The following is a 21692-nucleotide window of genomic DNA, read 5'->3' on the forward strand; positions in this document are numbered from 1 at the left end:
GTTAAGCTCCTCCTAGTCTTCAGGGCACTTTTAGGTAAAATTTGTTTTTCTCCCGACCCGGTTCATCCTGAAAAAATGGTCTCATGGAAGTGTTTTCCATTTTCTGTCATAATAGATGATGATTTATAGTCACTTTTTAGATACACTTTGGGGACTTACCCTATTTTTTATTGTTACATTTATTATTATATTTAATTTTATAATTATGCTTCCAGACCAGTGCTTCATGCTGTCATTTAGTGTGTGCATGGAAACCAGAAGCTAAATTTAGTAAACAAAGTAGGATCATAAATGTGAAGTGTATTTTAGAAAATAGTTCAGATACAGTTTTCTTATATTTCACTATTTTCGATCATCCATTATACTAATTTTCTCTAACTATTCAAATAATGGAAAATTGCTTATATTCCATCCTAAACGAAGTAGCTACTTAGTAATATTTAAACTTCAGTTTAAAAAGATCTAGTGGGGGCACCTGAGTGGCTCAGTGGGTTAAGCATCTGCCTTTGGCTCCCGTCCATGTTCCCAGGGTCCTGGGATAGAACCTGACATCAGGCTCCCTTCCTCAGTAAGGAGCCTGTTTCTCCCTCCCCCTCTGCCTACTGCTCCCCTTACTTGTGCTCTCTCTCTCTGCCACATAAATAAATAAATAAGCAAACAAATAAATAAATCCTTTAAAATAAACAAATAAAAAATAAAAAGATCTAGTGGGATATATAAATAGCATAGTTTTTAACCTGCCCATTTGAGACCTCAAATGCTCATTAACTACATTTTATAACAATAAACGTTAACAGTTTTTAGTTAGATGAGAGTTGCTATTAATAAGTATGTGTATCGGGGTGCCTGGGAGGCTCAGTGGGTTAAAGCCTCTGCCTTTGGGTCGGGTCGTGATCCCAGGGTCCTGGGATCAAGCCCCACGTCAGGCTCTCAGCTCAGGGGGGAGCCTGCTCCCCAACCCCCACCCCCGCCTGCCTCTCTGCCTACTTGTGAGCTCTCTGTGTCAAATAAATAAATAAAATCTTTAAAAAAATAATAAGTATGTGTATCATAGACTATAACATAGGCTAACTGAAGTGGCACATAATTTATATGGATTCAGTGAAATTTATCTCAAACTATAGAGATCTAGTGGATGAACCATTTGGATAGCCTTAAAAATATATGGGTTAGAAGCAGTAGCTTGAAAATATCAGCAGGTAGCTAGAGAGACATCCACCATTCCTGGGCCAGTAGAATAACAGTGGTTTCTGGATGGCTTTTTGACACACCAGACACAATTAAGGTCTCTGGAAGAGAAGACCGGTATTATAGCCACATGCTTTTGATATGTAATTATCACTTATACCCAAGTTGTTTAAATAATGGACCTATAACATTATCAAAACTGAAAGGGGGTCAGTTTGGCTCGGAAGGTCTAGTTTTGCTTCTAGAGGACACCCAGGAGACCTGCTAATGTGGGATGATGGTCACCCCACCTGTGTCTTCTAATACTTTGCAGAGAAACTCAGTGCTCAGGAGATAAGTCCTTAACTTGACATGTTTGCTATTGATTTTTTTCCTCCTCTGGACTATTGATTTTTCACTAGGTCTTTCACAGGAATTCTTAATAGCTGTGGAAATGAAATAAAAATTATTTATTTAGCCAGATTACTGGAGATTAAAGATTATATTTCAAACCTAGGAACTACAGGACAGTTTGTAATGTATTTAACCCCTGTAGGATTGTGATAGGGATCCAACAAGTTTCTTCAAATGAGCTTCTTAAAAAATGCTATGCTTTTTCCTAAAAAAAGTATGTTCACTGGAAATTAGAAAATTTAATCTGGCAACTACAGAGAAAGCACTTGAGGTGCTTCTGGGTGCCTCAGTCAGTTGAGGGTTTGCTTTAAACTCAGGACATGGTCCCGGTGTCCTGGGATTAAGACCCACATGGGGCTCCCTGCTCAGTGGAGAGTCCACTTGTTCCTATCCCTTTACGCCTCCTGCTCTCTCTCTCTCTCTCTCTCTCAAATAAATAAAATCTTAAAAAAAAAAAAAAGCATTTGAAAGTTCGGGGGTAGATGAAACCTAATTCAAACTGTAGCTCTGCCAATTGCCTTGGGCATTTTACTTAGCCTTCGGACCCTCAGTTTACTCATCTCTATAATGAGAGAGCTATTACCCCCTTCATAGGCTGCATTTGTGTGTATTAAACAGAATGATTTATATAAAAGCCCATACATGGACTACACTATATGGCAAAGTAAATTCCCCAGTTAATAGTAACTTATTATAATTAATATAGTAGTCAATGATGATAAGTGATTTTCTGGGAGGACAGAAACTTCATCACTTCTTTCAGAAATGAAAGATTTGCATTTTTTCCCTATTTTTCCTACCTTCTAAACCTGGTCAGTAATATTGAGCATTCATTTCATGTGTCCGTTGGCCATCTGTATGTCTTCTTTAGAAAAATACCTATTCAGGTCCTCTGCCCATTTTTTTTAATTGGAAATTTTTTTGTTGTAGAGGTGTATAAGTTCTTTATATATTTTGGATATTAACCCCTTATAGATATATCATTTGGAAATATCTTCTCCCATTCAATAAATTGCCTTTTTGTTTTGTTGATAGTTTTTTTCACTGTGTAAAAGCTTTTTATTTTGGTGTAGTGCCAATAGTTTAATTTTGCTTTTGTTTCTCTTGCTACAGGAGACATACCAAGGAAAATGTTTCTATGGCTAGTATCAACGAAATTACTTCCTATATTTTCTTCTAGGAATTTTATGGCTTCAAATTTCACATTTAGGGCTTTAATCCAATTTGAGTTCATTTATTTTTTTTTAAAGATTTATTTATTTATTTTAGAGAGAGAGAGAGAGAGAGAAAACAAAAGAGTGAATAAGCAAGCTTGAGTAGGGTAGGGGTAGAGGGAAAGGATCTTAAGCAGACTCCCCACTGAGTGCAGAGCCCGATGTGGGGCTCGATCTCATGACCCCAAGATCATGACCTAAGCTGAAACCAAGAGTTGGATGTTTAACTGACTGAGCCATATTTGTGGATGATAAAAAGAAAGTGGTCCAGTTTTGTTCTTTTGCATGCAGCTGTACAGTTTTCTCAATACCATTTTTTCAAGAGACTGTCTTTTCCTCATTTTGTATTCTTGCCTCCTTAGTCATAGATTAATTGACCATAAAACTGTGGGTTTATTCCTTTTTTTTAAAGATTTTATTTATTTATTTGACAGACAGAGATCACAAGTAGGCAGAGAGGCAAGCAGAGAGAGAGGAGGAAGCAGGCTCCCTGGTGAGCAGAGAGCCCGATGTGGGGCTCAATCCCAGCACCCTGGGATCATGACCTGAGCTGAAGGCAGAGGCTTTAACCCACTGAGCCACCCAGATGCCCCTGTAGGTTTATTTTTGACTCTGTGTTCTGTTTCATTTATCGATGTGTCTATTTTTTGCCTGGTACCATACTGTTTTGATTACTATAGCTTTGTAGTTTATCTTGAAGTCTGGAATTGTGATACCTCCAAGCTTTGTTCTTATTTCTCAAAATTGCTTTGGCTATTTGAGGTCTTTTGTGGTTCTATATAAATTTTAGTATTATTTGATCCAGTTCTGCAAAAAATGTCTTGGTATTTTGATAGGGTATTGCTCTGGGTAGAATAGACATCTTAACAATATTAATTCTTCCAGTCCATGAACATGGATGTCTTTCCATTTGCTTGTGTCATCTTCAAATCTTTCATCAGTGTTTTATAGTTTTCAGAGTCTGTACTCTTCCACCTCCTTAATTAAAGTTTATTCTGAGGTATTTTATTATTTTTGGAGCAATTATAAATAGACTTGTCCTCTTGATTGCTCTTTCTGCTACTTTGTTATTAGTGTATAGAAACACTAATGATTTCCGATTTCTGTAATTTTTCTGACTTCACTTATTACTTTGAATAGTTTTTTGGTGGACTCTAGGATTTTCTATATATAATATATCATCTGCAAATAGCAACAACTTAACTTCTTCCTTACCAATATGGATGCCTCTTATTTCTTTTTCTTTTCTGATTGCTATGGCTGGGACTTCCAGTATTATGTTTAACAAAAGGGTGAAAGTGAACATCCTTATTTTGTTCCTGATTTTATAGGAAAAACTTTCAGTTTTTTAATCATCGAGTAGGATGTTGGCAGTGGGTTTTTTATATATGGTCTTTATTATGTTGAGGTATGAACACTTTGTTCATAGTTGAATTTTAGATGTTGAATATTGTTCAGTGCTTTTCCACATCTATTGAGATGATCATATGATTTTTTTGTTTTGTTGATACAGTATATAATTTTGTTTGATTTGCAAATCAACTGAAATATCTTTGTATCCCTAGAAAAAATTCCACTTGAACAAGGTAAATGGTCCTTCAAATGTATTACTGAATGTAGTTTCCTAATACTTCAGTTGAAGATCTTTATATCCATGTTCATCAGCAATATTGACCTGTAGTTTGGGTTTTTTTTTTTGTTTTGTTTTTTTTGTTTTTTTTTTTTGGTATTGTGTCTTTGCTTTTTGCTTCTAAGATTCTGATAATAAATCAAGGTTGGAATTCTGCTATGTTGCTAACTTCCATTCACTTTATGTTCATCTTTTAAGCTTTTGCTTTTGTTAAAATCTTGATAGACAAATAAAAGTTTTAGGCCCATTTTGTAGGGAAGAAGAAAAAACGCTAAAAGAAACAAATGATATTAAAAATTGCCTTTTGGGGGACGCCTGGGTGGCTCAGTTGGTTGGACGACTGCTTTCAGCTCAGGTCATGATCTCGGAGTCCCGGGATCGAGTCCCGCATCGGGCTCCCAGCTCCACAGGGAGTCTGCTTCTCCCTCTGACCTTCTCCTCGCTCATGCTCTCTCTCACTGCCTCTCTTTCAAATAAATAAATAAAATCTTAAAAAAAAAATTGCCTTTTGGAAGGCACAATTTGCTCATGTCTCATAAATGCCCTAGGCTTCCTCTTAGAAGCAGCAGAGTTTCCTGGGAAAAAAGTGAGACCATACTCCAATCCCCATTATTTAAAGTTACAGTAAAAATTCCTTATCATTTCAAATACACAGATGATATGGTCTTCCTATTCTGACTCCTTCACATTACTAAAGATGGCCATATTACTGATATGACCTCTAGGTGAATAATCAAGATGGTTACCAAAATTATTACTGCAATGATTCAAAAATATTTGCTATTCTAGAATTCTAAAACATCTCCCCCATCATCCAGTTTATACTCACAGTTTCTACTACTGCACAGCATTGTATTCCCATGCCATTTCTGAATTAAATTTTACTGACAGTGTTTTAATAAGAGAGTAAAATTTATCTGCTTCTAATGTAATTTTGGAGGGCTTACTGTGTTCTTAAATGTGTTATTTTATAAGACAGCATGGGCCAATCTCCTGCATAAATGCAAGCCTGAAATCATCTTAAAAGCTAATTGGAAAATATAGTTTGCTTTAAAACAATTTTTTGAAATAATCATTCATTATACCAAGTCAGCATAGGCTTATTTTATTATCTTTTCCTAACTGAAGAATAATTATATACTGCTAATTTATTTTACTAAAGATTTTATCTACGTCCCAAGAACTCTGTTGTGTCACATTTGGGAATGAATGGAAGCATTACAGAATTAACATTTTTTTTCAGAATTATAATTCTAAAAATTTATATTGGTCAGTAGTCAAATAAATAAAGAAGAGCTTTATTGCTTTTACCAAATAAATATTCTGAAAGCCATTTGCCACCTCCTTCTCTGAGTTTATCAACGAACTAGGAAGCAGCAGGCTTTTTTAGCCAAACTAGTGTTGACTACATGGCTGTTGAGATAGTCAATTGTATGACTGTTTCCTTTTCAATGTCAGTTAATCTAGTCTAGTCTGCAATACTAATCTAGTGGTTAATCTAGTCTGCTTTTGGCATTATTCATAAAATATTAAATGATAAGTAACTTAATTTTATGAGCCAAAATAGCACCAAGTGTGGGTAAGATACAGTCAGATGGCTCATATTACTTTTATTTTACAAAGACATAGAGCGAGAGGGGGTATAGCTCAGTGGTAGAGCATTTGACTGCAAAGACATAAAGCTAGAGAACCAGGTCATGACAGCTCAGCTCTTTCTGACAATGCTCTGTCCCATCACTGACAGTGTCTCAAGCACACACATTTTATCAAGATCACTGGAGTCATTTGTTTACTTTTCTCCTCAATAATTCATTGGTATTATGTGGATGTGACTAGAATGTAGATTTAATATTTCTGGTTCAATTCATTTGAAGATCCATATGTAAGGCATCATTTCATGACATACAAAAAATCAAAACAGCTGCAAAAATAATTTAACAATTGCAAGTTTCTTCTGTGATTCGTTAATCCTCTATCTCATGGGCTCTGGTAGTATGCCAAGTATTCATGAGAATCAGGACTGTGTTGATTACAAGTTGTGTGGAATTTTATATTCCCTTTCAGGGGTGGTTGTGTGGTTTTACATTATTCACACTCATCTTAATTCAAGCTGTGTTTATCTGTTGGTATTTCCTTATTTTTCTATTTTAAGGGTGACCCCCTACTATTGGCATATAAACAAGACACTTAATCTGTAGAGTTTTCATCCATTACAATTTTACTGACATTTTCCTCTTCCATGAGAATTATTTCAAGATTGAACAGCACGTGTAAAATTTGTTGACCTAATGGGGGAGGAAATCACAGGAGCCATGCCAGCAAGAGCTCTTGTATAACCCATATAAGTTGAGAGCTGGGTAGTGATGGTTCTGCTCCCAACTTTGCTGACAACTTTATTCCAAGCAGGCCACTGAATTAGCCCCTGCATGTGATCCCTTTATTTTGTCAACAAATATTTGCTGACTGTTCATACTAGGTATAAGGCCACAAACAAAATGAGATCCTTGACCTCATAGAACTTTTATTACATTGAAGGAAAACAAGCAAATAAATAGGTAACAAATAAAAAATTAAAATAAATAAATAGTAGTACATCAGGCAATGATGAGTGCAATGGAAAAAAATGTAGCAAGGAGTTGGAGAGCATTGAGAGAGTGGGGGTGTGATGGCAAGAGGCTCAGTTCTCAGCAAACTGCTGTTCAGTGAAACATCACCGAGATCTGTGAGGATATAAGAATCCAGGAGATGAGGGAGACCTGGACATCTGTTGGTGTTTCCAATTTTTGCCTTTAGCAAGCATTTATTGGCACCTACAATGTGCCAGGTGCATAGTTTAATGCTGGGGATGTAGAGGTGAATAAAATAAAGTTCTGCCTTCAAGGAACTCAGTGTAACAGGAAACGAGACATGAAAATAATTAAATTGTTGTACAGTGTGATAAGTTTTCAAATTGTGGGAGTAGCAGAGACACAGAGGAAGAACTCTTTCCATGTGGAATTATTAGAGAAGTCTACTCCCAGGGAGGAGGTAACAGCGAATTGATTTTAGAGGATGAATAGAAGTTTGCCCTGTAGAGAAGGTGGAATAGGAAGGCATCTCAGGTAGAGTAACCTACTAGATCTAGCGTATATTAGGGGAACGACAACTAGTTTAATTTTACTAAGATATAAAATGGGAAGAGAAAAAAACATATTTTTGGAAATTTTAAGAAGTAAAATTAGCAGCACCTAGTGATTAATTGCATATGAATGCTGAAGTTGAGTGTGAGGCAAAGGTTTTTGGGCGTGGGACTTGGGAAGATAGTATTACCACCAAGAAGATCATGTATATCAAAAGAGGAGTGGGGGCTGTGGTGGCAGTAGGGGGGGTTGAATTAATATTGACGTCATATCTTTATCTGGTTCAAGAAGTGCATGACAATACTATTCCTTTCAGAGGAGTTAAGAACATTTTTTTCTTCTGTAAGAGATGACATGAGTTATACTTTCATCGAGTGGTTTGCTAGTAAACTGGTTCCCTGAAAAAAAACAAACTGCTGACTTCTGCGTGGGTTGCCTGCATTTCCCTATGAGAATCTGTAGCTCCTACCAGCCTTCTCCGTAGGGCTTTCTCTAAGTTCCAATAACTGCTCCTTGCCTTGTTCGTTAACATTGGGTGCTAACAGAACCTGTCCCAGCGTAGTACACTACTCCTTGCTGGTTTTTCTAAATCCTGCCAGCACCTTTGTTAAGTGGTCCTTTCATTCAACACTCTGCAGGTATCTTACTTCAGCGGGTCATTTCTTTCCTGCTGGAACCATGGCTATTACATATGAAAAATAAGACAGACATAGTCCTTGCTTTAACAGAGCTTCAGACCCCCTGAACTCCCTGACATCTCCCATTATTTCTCTTCTGATGTGGGACAATGACGTACAAACATTCTCTTGTACACTTTTCCAACTCCATGTCTAGTGAAGCTGGAAACCAAAGAAACCTCTTTCCTACCTCTGTCATACCCCACCTAAATCACAGCTCTTATGTCCCTTGAGGCCAACAAAATGTCCTGGCATAGGAAGTTGATACTGTTGGTCCATCAAAAAGAAAACAAGCCATCTGTTACTTTTGTGTTTTCCAGCAGTGGTGATGAAGTCATGCTCCTGTGTCATTTGTGGATTTATTCCTGTGTTACCTGTGGCTCATGTTTATGAAAGTAGGCCAGCTAAGTGACACATTTTGGAACACTTTTCTGACATCATAGTATCCAACTATGAGATCTTTTTTTTCTTTAGGTTTTGGTTTCTTCACAAGGCAAAAGGAGGAAATAGGTATCAATTAACTTGCAAGACTTCTCCAGCATTAACATTCTTCTCATGACAAAGGTCTGCAGCTCTGGGAGCTGTCTGTGACTATGACTTTGTGAGCATTGTCCACTGAACAGCTCAGCCTAACAAAGAAAATATAGGAATGTGTTTTTAAAAAAATGATTGTATGAGTTTTGTTAATGAATACATCTAACTCCATAGTATATTTCTGACCAAGTGATATATCAAAGAAAAATGTATTAGTTACCTACTGTTGCTTAACAAATTACCACAAATTTCATAGCTTACAATAGTGCACATCTAGCTCTTCCTGTGTTTAGCAGAGCCATAGATCATGGTCCCAGGAAGCATCCAAAGCATGTAGCAGTTCCAAAGTGTAGGTTGCGGGATAAACTGAGTGGGTGTGTTTGCCCCTCGTCCATCAACTGGTCCCCACAAGCTGAAAGAATGTCTCCCTCTCATCATTTCCTTAAGGAACAGACCTAAGTATGCCCTAACAGGAGATGAAGTAAAGAAGATCTGTATACAGCATTTATACAGCCCATATTGATATATAACCTATTCTGCTGGTTTTATGGAAGTCATCAGCATTGACAAGACTGGGAAGAATTTCCATTTGATCTGTGACACCAAGGGTTGCTTTGCTATTCATAGGATTACACCTGAGGAGGCCAAGTATAAATTGTGTAAAGTGAGAAAGATCTCTGCAGGTTGTGAGGGAAGGAAAACCTCATCTGGTGACCTGTGATGCTTGCATTACCCACTATTCTGAACCTCTCCCTTATCAAGGTGAATGACACCATTCAGACTGATTTGGAAAGATTACTAATTTCATCAAGTTTGACAATGTTAATCTGTTAGACCAGCGGTGCTAACCTGGGAAAAATTGGTGTGATCACCAACAGAGAGAGATACCCTGGTTCTTTTGACATAGTTCTTGTGGAAGATGCCAAAAGCAACAGCTTTGCCCCTCAGCTCTCCGACATTTTTGTTGTTGACAAAGGCAGCAAACCAAGGATTTCTCTTCGCTGTGGAAAGAGTATCTGCCTCACTATTGCTGAAGAGAGAGACAAGAAACTAGTGGCCAAACAGAGCAGTAGATAAAGGGTCTCTAGGTGACATGATTGGAAGTCTTTATACTTAATTAAAGATAATACAGCATGATTAAATAAATAAACAAACAAATAAATGACACCATACACATCTATTATCCCATAGTTTCTGTGGATCTTCAATCTGGGAATGACTTATGTGGTTTCTTTGCTTTAGGGTCTATCATATAGGTACAATCAAGGTATTAGCCAGGGCTGGGGTCTTATCTGAATCATGTTGGAAGAATTTTAGTTCCTCGAGAGTTGTTGGATTAAGGGTCTGTTTCTAGCTGGCTGTTGGCCAGAGGCTACTCTTAAGCCCTTGCCGTCATGTGGGTCCCTCAATATGGCAACTTGCTTCATCAAATCCAATAAGGGAGAGAGTCTGCTAGCAATAGAGAAGTCATAATTTTATGTACCCTAATGATGGATGTGACATCCCATTACCTTGTATTGGTTGCAAGCAAGTCTCTAGGCTGACTGATATTCAAGGGGAAGGAGAGGCTTACACAGAGCCTGAATATTAGGAGGTGGCGGTCATTGAGACCATCTTAGAGTCAGCCTGCCACAGAGATTCTTTTTTACTTTTTTTAATGGTAAAAGAATTTTAAATCCTAAGCTCTTCTGGTATATTTAAAGTTTAGTTTATGTGCCAAAAATAAAAAGTGATAACTAAATGCAATGTGAGATTCTGAATGGAGATCTTGGGGAATATTTGAATTACTTGTTCAGTAATTTTAACGTTATGTCTTTATCAGAACCTTTTTATAAATTTGGGGAGAAATGGGAAGATGTTGGTCAAAGGGCACAGTAAGACAAAAAACCTGTAATTTTTTTGGTAAATAAAGCAAACAATTTTAGTAGATAAATTCACTAAAAATTATATAGGTATATAAAATGGAATATTACTCAGCCACCAAAAAGAACGAAATCTTGTTATTTGCAATGATGTGGATGATGTTGAACTAGAGGGTACTAGGCTGAGTGAAATCAGTCAGTCAGTGAAAGAAAAATACTATATGATTTCTTTCACTCATATGTGGAATTTAAGAACCAAAACAGATGAACATAGGGGGAGGGAAGGAAAAATAAAATACAATAAAAATCAGAGAGGGAGTCAAACTATGAGAGACTCTTAACTCTAGGGAAAAAACTGTGGGTTTCTAAAGGGGTGCTGGGTTGGAGATGAGGTAGTTGGTTGATGGGCAATAAAGAGGGCTCTTGATGGAATGAGCCCCGGGTGTTATATGCAACTGATGAATCACAAAATTATACCCCTGAAACTAATAATACAGTATATGTTAACTAAATTGAATTTAAATAAAAATTTTTAAAAAGTCACATAGGTTGGGGCACCTGGGTGGCTTAGTGGGTTAAGCCGCTGCCTTTGGCTCAGGTCATGATCTCAGGGTCCTGGGATCGAGTCCCGCATTGGGCTCTCTGCTCAGCAGGGAGCCTGCTTCCCTCTCTCTCTCTCTCTGCCTGCCTCTCTGTCTATTTGTGATCTCTGTCTGTCAAATAAATAAATAAAATCTTTAAAAAAAAATAAAAAGTCACATAGGTAAAATCTACCACTTTTTTGGTATGTCCAAAAAATGTCCTTTCTGGTGAAAATACCATAAAAGCTTCACTATCACTGTATACTAGAATTATTTATATATCTATTTATATGTATTTGTTTCAACAAATACAGAGATGATGTTGCAGTACTCTACTTGAACTTCCATTAAAATGTGTTAGGAACTTCTAACACCAAATGCACTTCACACGTCAATTTAAAATAATCACCGGTTCTAAAATAGTATTCTGATAGCCAAATCCAACTCTTTCCTTGTGCGGAGCGCTGTTTTCAGATGTCAGTCAGCTTGCTGCTTGGATATAGACACTCATGTTCCAAAATAGTGTGGTCTGTCTCACCGCACTGTTCCATGTGATGAAAAGCCAAATACTTCAGCCCCTCATAGGCAGTTGGATTTCATGCAAAGCAAGAACAAATGGCTCCTCGTTTTGCTCACTGTTTGAAAGGGCTGCTTGTTATAAATACTCTATCACTATTTCACATGTCCTGGTCCAGCAATTTGAAGCTTATGGGTCTCGGTTGGTTACACCTCTTACAAGAGCTATTTGGAAACACTCTAGTAGACATTTTTCTTAGGTCCTATTTTTAGAATGGAAGGCCTAATGGTATTTTAATGTCTCTATATATTCCCAGAACAAATCTTAAGAAAAATGTCTTTACCTTTTGAAATTTAGCAAAGCTGGTAGGATTATCACAGCTCCTCTGAGAAGTACTGTGTTAAAGAATGAATCTTGATTTACGGAATGTTACTGGTTAAAGAACCAGGGAAAATCAGCTCTTTCAAACCCCTCACTTTTCAAATAAGGAAAGTGTGAGTCTTGGTTTGAGTGAACTTTTGGCCCAAGATTAGACAGTGAGGAGTATGGGAGTTTTAGAATGGTAAATGTTTTCCTGCAGAAGATGTCCGTGGTAAGAGTCAATGACAGTTAGTTTCTGAGATAAGATTCAGGTTTAGAACATGAAAATTGTTTACTGGGCCCTTGTGTGAAACTTTATTACTCTTACAGAAGATTCTGAGAAAAGATGTAGATGTATGAATCCAAAAATATTCGGGTTCATAAGTGAGGAAAGGTCCAGAAACCTCTTGGGAGAATTGGGCCCTGTGTGTAGACAGCTTCTCAAGGATCTTCCCCTACACCCCCACAACCCCACTGACTATGTTAGATGAATGTTTCCCCTGTAATGGCACTTGGCATTCCATCAATTAGAGACTCCTTTGCTCCAGCAAATAATCTTCTAATGATGCAAAAACCTTTGGGAGGGTTAAGTGTCCATCTATTATTATGAATTACTCTGTTATTTTCATCTTTCTTTTTCTTTGGCAGCCTAATTGGGATCTGATCACTTGGGGAATGTAGTTTTGATTATAGGAAGGGAAGAAAATGTTTATGAGCTAGGAACATTCTGGTAGAGATGGCCATCTAATGGGGTTGCTGGAGTCGGGGTGACTGGGATGGTGTCAGAAACTGGGACCCAGGTCAGGGATTAGAAGGCAAAGGAAGAATGCCGAAAACAAATCCAGATTGCTTGTAGCTTTACTTTGGGCTGTCTCACACATAGAAGAAAAAGAGAGAGAGAGAGAGAGAGAGAGAGAAATGACTTTATCCTTTTTTGGTGTTCCTTAGGCCATTTGGCAAATACTGATTCATTGCTGGTTAACTAGGAGTTTGTGGAATGAAGGGAGAACCCAACCTTGTGTATACAGTTGGTCCACTCAGAAAGTGCATGCAAGCATGTCTTGTTTAATTGCACTTTGCCTTATTGTGCTTCACACGTGTTGCATTTTTTATAAATTGGAGGTCAGCGGCAACCCTGTGTCAAACAAGTCTATGGGTGCCATGTTGCCAACAGCCTTTGCTCCCTTCACATCTCTGTGTCACATTTTGGTAATTCTTGCAGTATTTCAAATCTTATCATTAGTATTATATTTGCTTTGATGATCTGCAATTAGTGATCTTTGATGTGCTATTATAATTGGTTAGGAGTCCCATGAACCACACTCATATAAGAGGGTGAACTTAATAAGTGCTGTGCATTCCCCTGGCCATTCTCCTGTCAGTCTCCCTCCCTTCAGTCCCCTCAATTCCCTGAGATACAACAATGTAAAATTAGGCCAATTAATAACCCTGTAATGACCTCTAAGTATTCTAGTGAAAGGAAGAGTTGCATGTTTCTCACTTTAAATCAAAAACTAGAAATGAGGGGTGCCTGGGTGGCTCAGTGGGTTAAGCCTCTGCCTTTGGCTCAGGTCATGATCTCAGGGTCCTGGGATTGAGCCCTGCATCGGGCTCTCTGCTCGGCAGGGAGCCTGCTTCCTCCTCTCTCTCTCTCTGCCTACTTGTGATCTCTGTCTCTCAAATAAATAAATAAAATCTTAAAAAAAAAAAACTAGAAATGATTAAGCTTAGTAAGGAAAGTGTGTCAAAAGCCAAGAAAGGCCAAATCTAGGCCTCTTGTGCCAAACCCCCAGATTGTGAATGCAAAGAAAAAATTCTAAGAAAATTAAAAGTGCTACTCCAGTGAACACATGCATGATAAGAGAGCAGAACAGCCTTGTTGATAGGGAGACAGTTTGAGTGGTCTGGACAGAAGATCAAACCAGCCACAGCATTGCCTTAACCCAAAGCCTACTGCTAAAGCTTAAAGCAGGACCCTAATTCTCTTCAATTCTGTGAAGACAGGGAAGTGAAAAAGCTGCCAAAGAAAAGTTTGAAGCTATCAGAGGTTGGCTCATGGGGTTTAAGAAACAAAGCCTTCTCTAGAACATAAAAGTATGGGCAAAGCAGCCAGTGCTGATGGAGAAGCTGCAGCGAGTACCTCAAGAAGATCCAGTGAAATAATTAATCAAGGTGGCCACACTGAACAACAGGTTTTCAGTGTGGATAAAACAGCTTCCTCTTGGAAGAAGATGCCATCAGGGGCTTTCAAAAGCTAGAGAGAAGTCAATGCCTGGCTTCAGAGCTTCAAAGGACAGGCTGACCCTCCTGTTAGGGGCTAATGCAGCTGGTGACTTTGAGTTGAAGCCACAGTTCATATGCCTTTCCAGAATCTCTAGGGTCCTTAAGAATTACACCAAATCTATTCTGCTTGTACTCTATAAATGGAAAAACAAAGCCTTGATAATAGCACATCTGTTTACGACCATGATTTACTGAATATTTTAAGCCAGATCTACTGCTCAGGAAAAAAAGATTCCTTTCAAATATTGCTGCTCATTGACAATGCAGCTGGTCACCTAAGAGATGGAGATGGACAATGAGATTAACGTGGTTTATGTGCCTGCTGACACAACACCCATTCTTTAGCCCATGGATCAAGGAGTCATCTCAACTTTCAAGTCTTACTGTTTAAGAAATACGTTTCCTAAGGTGATAGTTGTCATAGGTGGTGATTCCTTTGATGGATCTGGGAAAAACAAATTGAAAACCTTCTGGACAGGATTAACCATTGAAATCCTTTAAGAACATTTGTGATTCATAGGATGAAATCAAAATATTAACATTATCAGAATTTTGAAAGAAGTGGGTTCCAAACCTCACAGAAGACTTTGAGGGGTTCCAGACTTCAGTGAAGGAAGTAACAGCAGGTGTGGTAGAAATCACAGGAGAACTAGAATGAGAAGTGGACATTGAAGACATGACTAAATTGCTACAGTCTCATAATTCAACTTGAACAGATGAGGAACTGCTACTCAAGGATCAACAAAGAAAGTGGTTTCTTGAGATGGGATCTGCTCCTGTGAAGATGTGGGAAAATTATTGAAATAACAGCAAAGGATTTAGAATGTTACATAAACTTAGTTTATAAGGCCACAGCAGGGTTCGAGAGGATGGACACCAATTTTGAAAATTGTACTGTGGGGAAGATGGTATCAAACAGCATCCCAGTTACAGAGAAATTGCTCATGAAAGGAAGAATCAAAGGATGCGGGAGACTTCACTGTTGTCTTATTTTAAGCAATTGCCATAATCACCCCAACCTTCAGCAGCCCCCACCTTGATCAGTCAGCAGCCACCCACATCTAGGCAAGACCCTGCACCAGCAGAAAGATTATAACTCACTGAGAGCTCAGATGATGATTAGCATTTTTTAGCAGTAAAGTATTTTTTAATTAAGGTGTGTACATGGTACATTGTTTTTTAAGACATGATGCTGTTGTGTACTTATTAGTCTGTAGCATAGTGTTGACCTAACTTTTATATGTGATGGGAAACCAAGAAATTAATTTGATTTGTTTTATTATGATAGTCAGTATTCTATTGTGGTGGTCTAGAACCAAACCCGCAAAATCACTATTATCAAGCTTTTTTTTTTTTTTAAAGATTTTATTTATTTATTTGACAGTGAGAGACACAGCAAGAAAGGGAACACAAGCAGGGGGAATGAGAGAGGGAGAAGCAGACTTCCCGCTGAGCAGAGAGTCCAATATGGGGCTTGATCCCAAGACCCTGGAATCATGACCTGAGCCAAAGGCAGACGCTTAATGACTGAGACACCCAGGTGCCCCAAATGTCAAGTTTTGAACAAACCATGAATTGTGCTTTTGGAACACACATTCCTGAAGTATGGGTTCACGTGAATAAAGTGTTTAACTGAGTGGATCCTGGGATCAGTCTGACTGGGTTTGAATCCTGGCTCTGACACTCACTTCAGTGATCTTGGACAAGCCTCTTATTTTTCCTGTGCTTTAATTTTTTTATTTGTATATTTGGGATGATAGTAATGTACTTATCACTTAGGGCTTTAATGAGAAATGAGTGAGTTAATGCACTTAGAACAGAGCCTAGCAAAGTGTTGTAAAGCAGTTGCCTAAAAATTCTATGATCTGATTCCTCAACCATGTCCTTCAGTTCTATTTGAGAAAATATAGTCTCTAACTTCTCTAGGATAAGATTTTTGTTTCTTGGGAGAGGGAGAGAATGAATAGAGATCGTGTTATTGGGGGTGGGGACAGAGAGGGAGAGAGAATCCTAAGCAGGCTCCACGTCCAGAGCTGAGACCGTGGTGGGGTTCAACCATCCTGAGATCATGACCTCAGCCAAAACCAAGAGTGTATCTCTTATCTGACTGAGCTACCCAGGTGCCTCTCTGGAATAAGATTTAAAAATGTTATTTAAGTGACACTTCCTTAGTCCTATAACTATCTATGTATTTCTCAATGGCAGTCAGCTGTCTTCTTTACACCAAGAAACTTGTCTGGACAAGTTCATAATTTTATAGCCCAAACCGAATCTTTCAAATGCAAAACCTCTCTTTCCACATCTTCATTAACAAATTTAGTAGGTAGGTAATTATGTGGAGATCAGGATTCTATAAGATACTGAGTTTTGAGACAAGTTCCTGAGAGGAGGGTCAAAAACATTTTGCATCTGAATAGAATTATCAAGTACCCCTTTTCCATATTTGTATATAGAACAAGATCCCTCTCCCCAAATTCTTCTACAGACTCTATCAGTTCTGTTTTAATTCAGTGGCTGGTGTATCCCATTAATGTTCCTGCTATCCAGAGAAGTATGAATGGGGAATTTTAATGTGCTTGCTTAATCAAGAGATTTTTTAAAGCTGGATTATTCTATCCTTATGTGAAAATATATAATACGGAAGGGTAGGTAGAACATAAACCAAAATTTCGAACACCAGGATTCTCTTCCTGCTTTGCCATTAAGAAGATGTATGATCTCGAGTCCATCCCAGAATCTTCCTGGGCTTGTCTCAAATGGAGGATTCGAACCAGGTATTGCTTAAGATTTGTGACAGATCCCATATTGTATGATCGTGCAACATCGTCATGACCCTACCAAGTGAAGTGTGTACTTTGCCTTGACCGACAGGTATATCTTCTTTCCCAGTTTCCTTAAAACGATTTGAAATGGCTTTGCCAGATCACCAGCCAGGGCGAGAGGAGCATTCTGTGGCTACAATGTGGGAGATGGCAGCCAGGTCTGCAAGGGAACAAGTCCCTCCCTGCCTTTTAACATTTCTACATTTACAACTAGAATTGTAACATTCTCGTCCACAAGTGTTGGGTTGCGAGGCAGAGGAATAAAGCCAAGCTCTGGGGGCATCATTACTCTTACCATTAATAGCAGTTGTTTGCTTTTTTCTATTTTGCAGAAGATAAGGAGAAATCAGGGAAGATTAATAACTGTTTAAAAATGAAGATCAAGGCGCCTGGGTGGCTCAGTGGGTTAAGCCGCTGCCTTCGGCTGGGGTCATGATCTCAGGGCCCTGGGATCGAGTCCCGCATCAGGCTCTCCGCTCAGCAGGGAGCCTGCTCCCTCCTCTCTCTCTGCCTGCCTCCCTGTCTACTTGTGATCTCTCTGTCAAATAAATAAATAAAATCTTAAAAAAAAAATGAAGATCAATAGTTTATTACTATAATAAACAACTGAGTTGGCCCTTGTCTATTTTTTCTGGGGAAGCAGTGGAATTCCAGGAGCAGCTTTCTGTCTACGTCTCAGAGACACTTTTAATTTCTCAAAGGGAAGATAAAGAATTGAAATTAACCTATTTTGTGACCTACTTCTGCTTTTCCAATTTGGAGGCCTTCCTTTCTATGTTAATTTACTGCATTTGCTATTAACTAGAGCTTTTTTTTAAATTTTGGTTGACAGGTTTGCTTGAGCACAGGAAATCTAAAAAAAAAAAAATCACTTGAGATAAATATTTTTACAAGAGATAGTAAGCTGATACATTACGAAGCTAGCTTATTCCCTCTAGAATCATGGTAATAGGGTGGCTCCAATCCTTGTTTTAGGACTTAATGTAGAAATTTAAGTTGTTGACTCTAGAAAATATAAATTAAGATAATATCACGGCACTGGTGGCTAACTTTAATTTCATTGTTATTTCAAAAAGTAGTCAGTAAAAACATTAATTTTCACTGTTTTTTTACTTCTAGCCGTGGACTCCTGCCCTGTAGATCTTTCTGTGAGGCTGCAAAAGAGGGCTGTGAATCAGTCCTAGGGATGGTGAACGCCTCCTGGCCCGGTTTCCTCACCTGCTCCCAGTTTAGAAACCAAACCGAAAGCAGCAACATCAGCAGAATTTGCTTCTCTCCACAAGAGGAAAAAGGCAAGCAATGTATGTGTCTGTGTTTCATTTCATTTCATTTAAGAAATTTTTGTTGAAATACACCATTCATACAAGAATGTATACATACAGTACATACTTCAGTGTATTTTATGAAAGTGACCAGACCCCTGTAACCAGCACCCAGATAAAGAGATAGATCACACAAAACTTCTACGTGAATGTCTGTAGTGGCGTTAATAATGGCAACTAAAAGTGGAAACAACCCGCATATTCTTCATCTAATGTATAGATTTTAAAAAATAGTATATTCTTAGAGTGGAATATTAATTGGCAGTAAAAATGTATGAAGTACTTGTACATGCTATGATATGGATGAACCTTGAAGATGTCAAGTGAAAGAAGCAAATCACCAAACGTCCAGCAACCCCCTAAATCTCTCAAGCCCCCTTCCAGTCATCTTACCCCCCCAAAGAAACCTCTCTTCTAAGAGAAGCCATCTAAGGTGATATCTGTCATCTTGCCCACTTCTGAACTTCGTGTCAGTGAAATTGGGAAGGATGGACTCCTTTTGTATCTAGCTTCACTTGCTCAACATTATGTTTGAGAGATTCCTTATGTTTTCCTATTGTGGTTCATTCATTCTCACTGTTGCATAGTATCCTAATATATTATATACCCTAATATATTATTCTGTTCAATTGTTATTCTATTCAGTTGTTCAATTGAGTTGTTTCTAGCTATTATGAATAGTGATGTTTTGACTATTCTTGTGCATGTCTTTGATTGAACATGGTCCATATATTTATTCAGCGAGAAGTTTTTTAAAGTGGTTGTACCAATTTATCCTCCAGTCAACTGGGTGTGAAAGCTGCAGTGCTCCAAATCCTCCCCCAACATTTGTTATTGTCAGTCTTTTTCATTTTACCAATTCTGGTGATAGTATTGTTGTCTTTGTGGTTTTAAGTTGCATTTCCATGATGAGTTTGATTAATTTTTCAAAAAAATTTGGTGATGTGAACAGCCCTTTTCATGACGCATCTGTCCGAGTGTTTTATCCATTCTTTGGTTGGGTAGTTTGCCTTTTTGTTCTTGATTTATGGTTCTTTATGTATCCTAGATATGTAAACTCTTGGGTTTATGTATTGTGAAGATCTCCCACTCTGTGGCTTGCCTTTCTTATTAGTGTCAAATTATGGCACAGAAGGTCTTAATTTTAATGGGTCTATATTATCAGTCTTTTATTTTGTGATTCCTTTTTGGTGTCTTGTTTAAAACATCCTTGCCTACACCAAAATGTAGAAGTTTTTTTTTTTCCTCTTTTCTTCTTGGACCTTATTGTTTTAGCATTTATATTTACAATACCATATTCTGGAATTAATTTTTGTGTATGGTGAGAGCTATGGATTAACTTTTTTCTGTGCATATATTTAATTGACCCACTGCCCTTTATTTATTTAGAGTATTATCTTTTCCCTCTGTACTATAATGTCACCTTTGTTTTTGGTCAAGTGATTGATTATATATACATGTGTTTCTAGACCCTCTATTTGGCATAGAATTAAGCTAATTATGCTCTGTCTGGATTCCTGTAGTTTTGTAAGTCTTTATATTCAATAGTGTAAGTCCCTCAGCTTTTTACTTCTGAAAGATTGTTTGCCTATTCTCGGCCTTTCGCATTTTATGTAAATTTTCAAATCACTGTGCAGTTTCCCCAAGTGCTTTTTGGTTTGAATTGGGATTGCATTAAATCCATAGTTCAAATTAGACAGAATTGTTTTATAACATTGAATCTTCCAACCCATCAAAATGATATACTGTGGTAATCTTAACGTAAGTAGTTTAATGAGTTATTCTTTATTTTCTCTCAGTAACGTTTGATAATTTCAACCAGAAAGATTTTGTTCATCTTCTCTTAGATTTATTTATGTGTATCTGATATTTTTATGTCATTTGTAAATGGAATCTCTAAAAAAAATTTGTTTGTATACAAATGAATCACATACTGATTTTTATACCTCTTTGTAGATTCATTTGGATTTTCTAAGTGCACATTCTGTCATCTGCAAATGACTGTTTATTTTCTCCTTCCCAATCTTTATGCTTCCTGTTTCTTCTTTGTCATAGAGAAAGGTTTCAATATTTCACTTTTAATTATAATGTTTGCAGAAAGACTTTTACTGATACTCTGTGTCAGATTAAGGAAGTCCTTTCAATTTCTGGTTTGCTAAGGTTTTTTTTTTTTAATTATGAATGGATTTTGAATTTTATCAAATGCATTTTCTACATCTCGAGATGATATGATTTTCCCCATATTATGTTAAAAATATAAAAATATAATCACATACCAAAATATTTACTCTTTTAAAAATATATAATTAACTGGTTTTTGTATACTTATAGAGTTGTGTAACCATCTCAGCCATCTAATTCCAAAACATTTTTGTCACCCTAAAAAGAAACTCCATACCCATTAGCAGTAATGACATTTTCTCCTCCCTCGGCCATTGGAAATCACTAATCTACATTCAGAGTCTATGGATGTGCTTATTTTGGACATTTCATATAAATGGAATCATAAAATGGGAACTTTTTGTGATTTGCTTCCTTCATTTAGCATAATGTTTTCAAGATTTATCCATGTTGTAGTGTGTATCAGTACTTCATACATTTTTATTGCCAATTATTGTTCCTTTGTGTGAATATACTTTTTTTTTTAATCCATACATTAGCTGAGGAACATTTGGGTGTTTCTACTTTTTTGTTTATTATGAGTGATGCCACAATTAATATTCATGTGAAGGTTTTATGTGAACTTGGGTTCGCATATACCAATTCCCTTGGGTATATACCTTGGAGTAGAATTGTGACCAGTAATAACTCTGTTGAACATTTGAGGGAATTCCACTCTCATCATCAATATAGAAGCGTTCCAGTTTTTCCACATCCTCACCAACACTTGTTATCCTTTTTCATTTTAACCATCCTAGTGGGTATGAAGTAGTATCTCATTGTGATTTTGTTTTGCAATTTAGTAATGACTAAGTATGTAGATAATTCAACATTTCATGAGCTTGTTAGTCATTTGTATGTCTTTTTTAGAAGGAGCTATTTAAATATGTAGCCTGTATTAAAATTAGGTGATTAGTTTTTTAATTGCTGAATTGTAAGAGTTCTTCATCCATGCTGGATATAAGTCCATTATCAGATATATTATTTGAAAATATTTTCTTATGTTCTGTGGGTATTTTTTCAAGTGATT

The 21692-nt window shown here is 37.4% G+C and overlaps 1 protein-coding gene and 1 pseudogene across 1 annotated transcript in view; both read left to right on the plus strand.

Moving 5' to 3' along the window:
* CORIN (corin, serine peptidase) overlaps positions 1-21692 on the plus strand; it is a 243648-nt gene that overhangs the window by 77597 nt on the left and 144359 nt on the right. Inside the window, exon 5 of the mRNA XM_032852353.1 lies at positions 18300-18481. Coding sequence (XP_032708244.1) covers positions 18300-18481 — 182 coding nt within the window. The remainder of the gene's footprint in view (positions 1-18299; positions 18482-21692) is intronic.
* LOC116871300 lies at positions 8332-9832 on the plus strand (annotated as a pseudogene).

This window comes from Lontra canadensis, unplaced genomic scaffold (genome assembly GCF_010015895.1).
Source record: "Lontra canadensis isolate GAN:19392208 unplaced genomic scaffold, GSC_riverotter_1.0 scaffold1, whole genome shotgun sequence".
NCBI lineage: Eukaryota > Metazoa > Chordata > Mammalia > Carnivora > Mustelidae > Lontra > Lontra canadensis.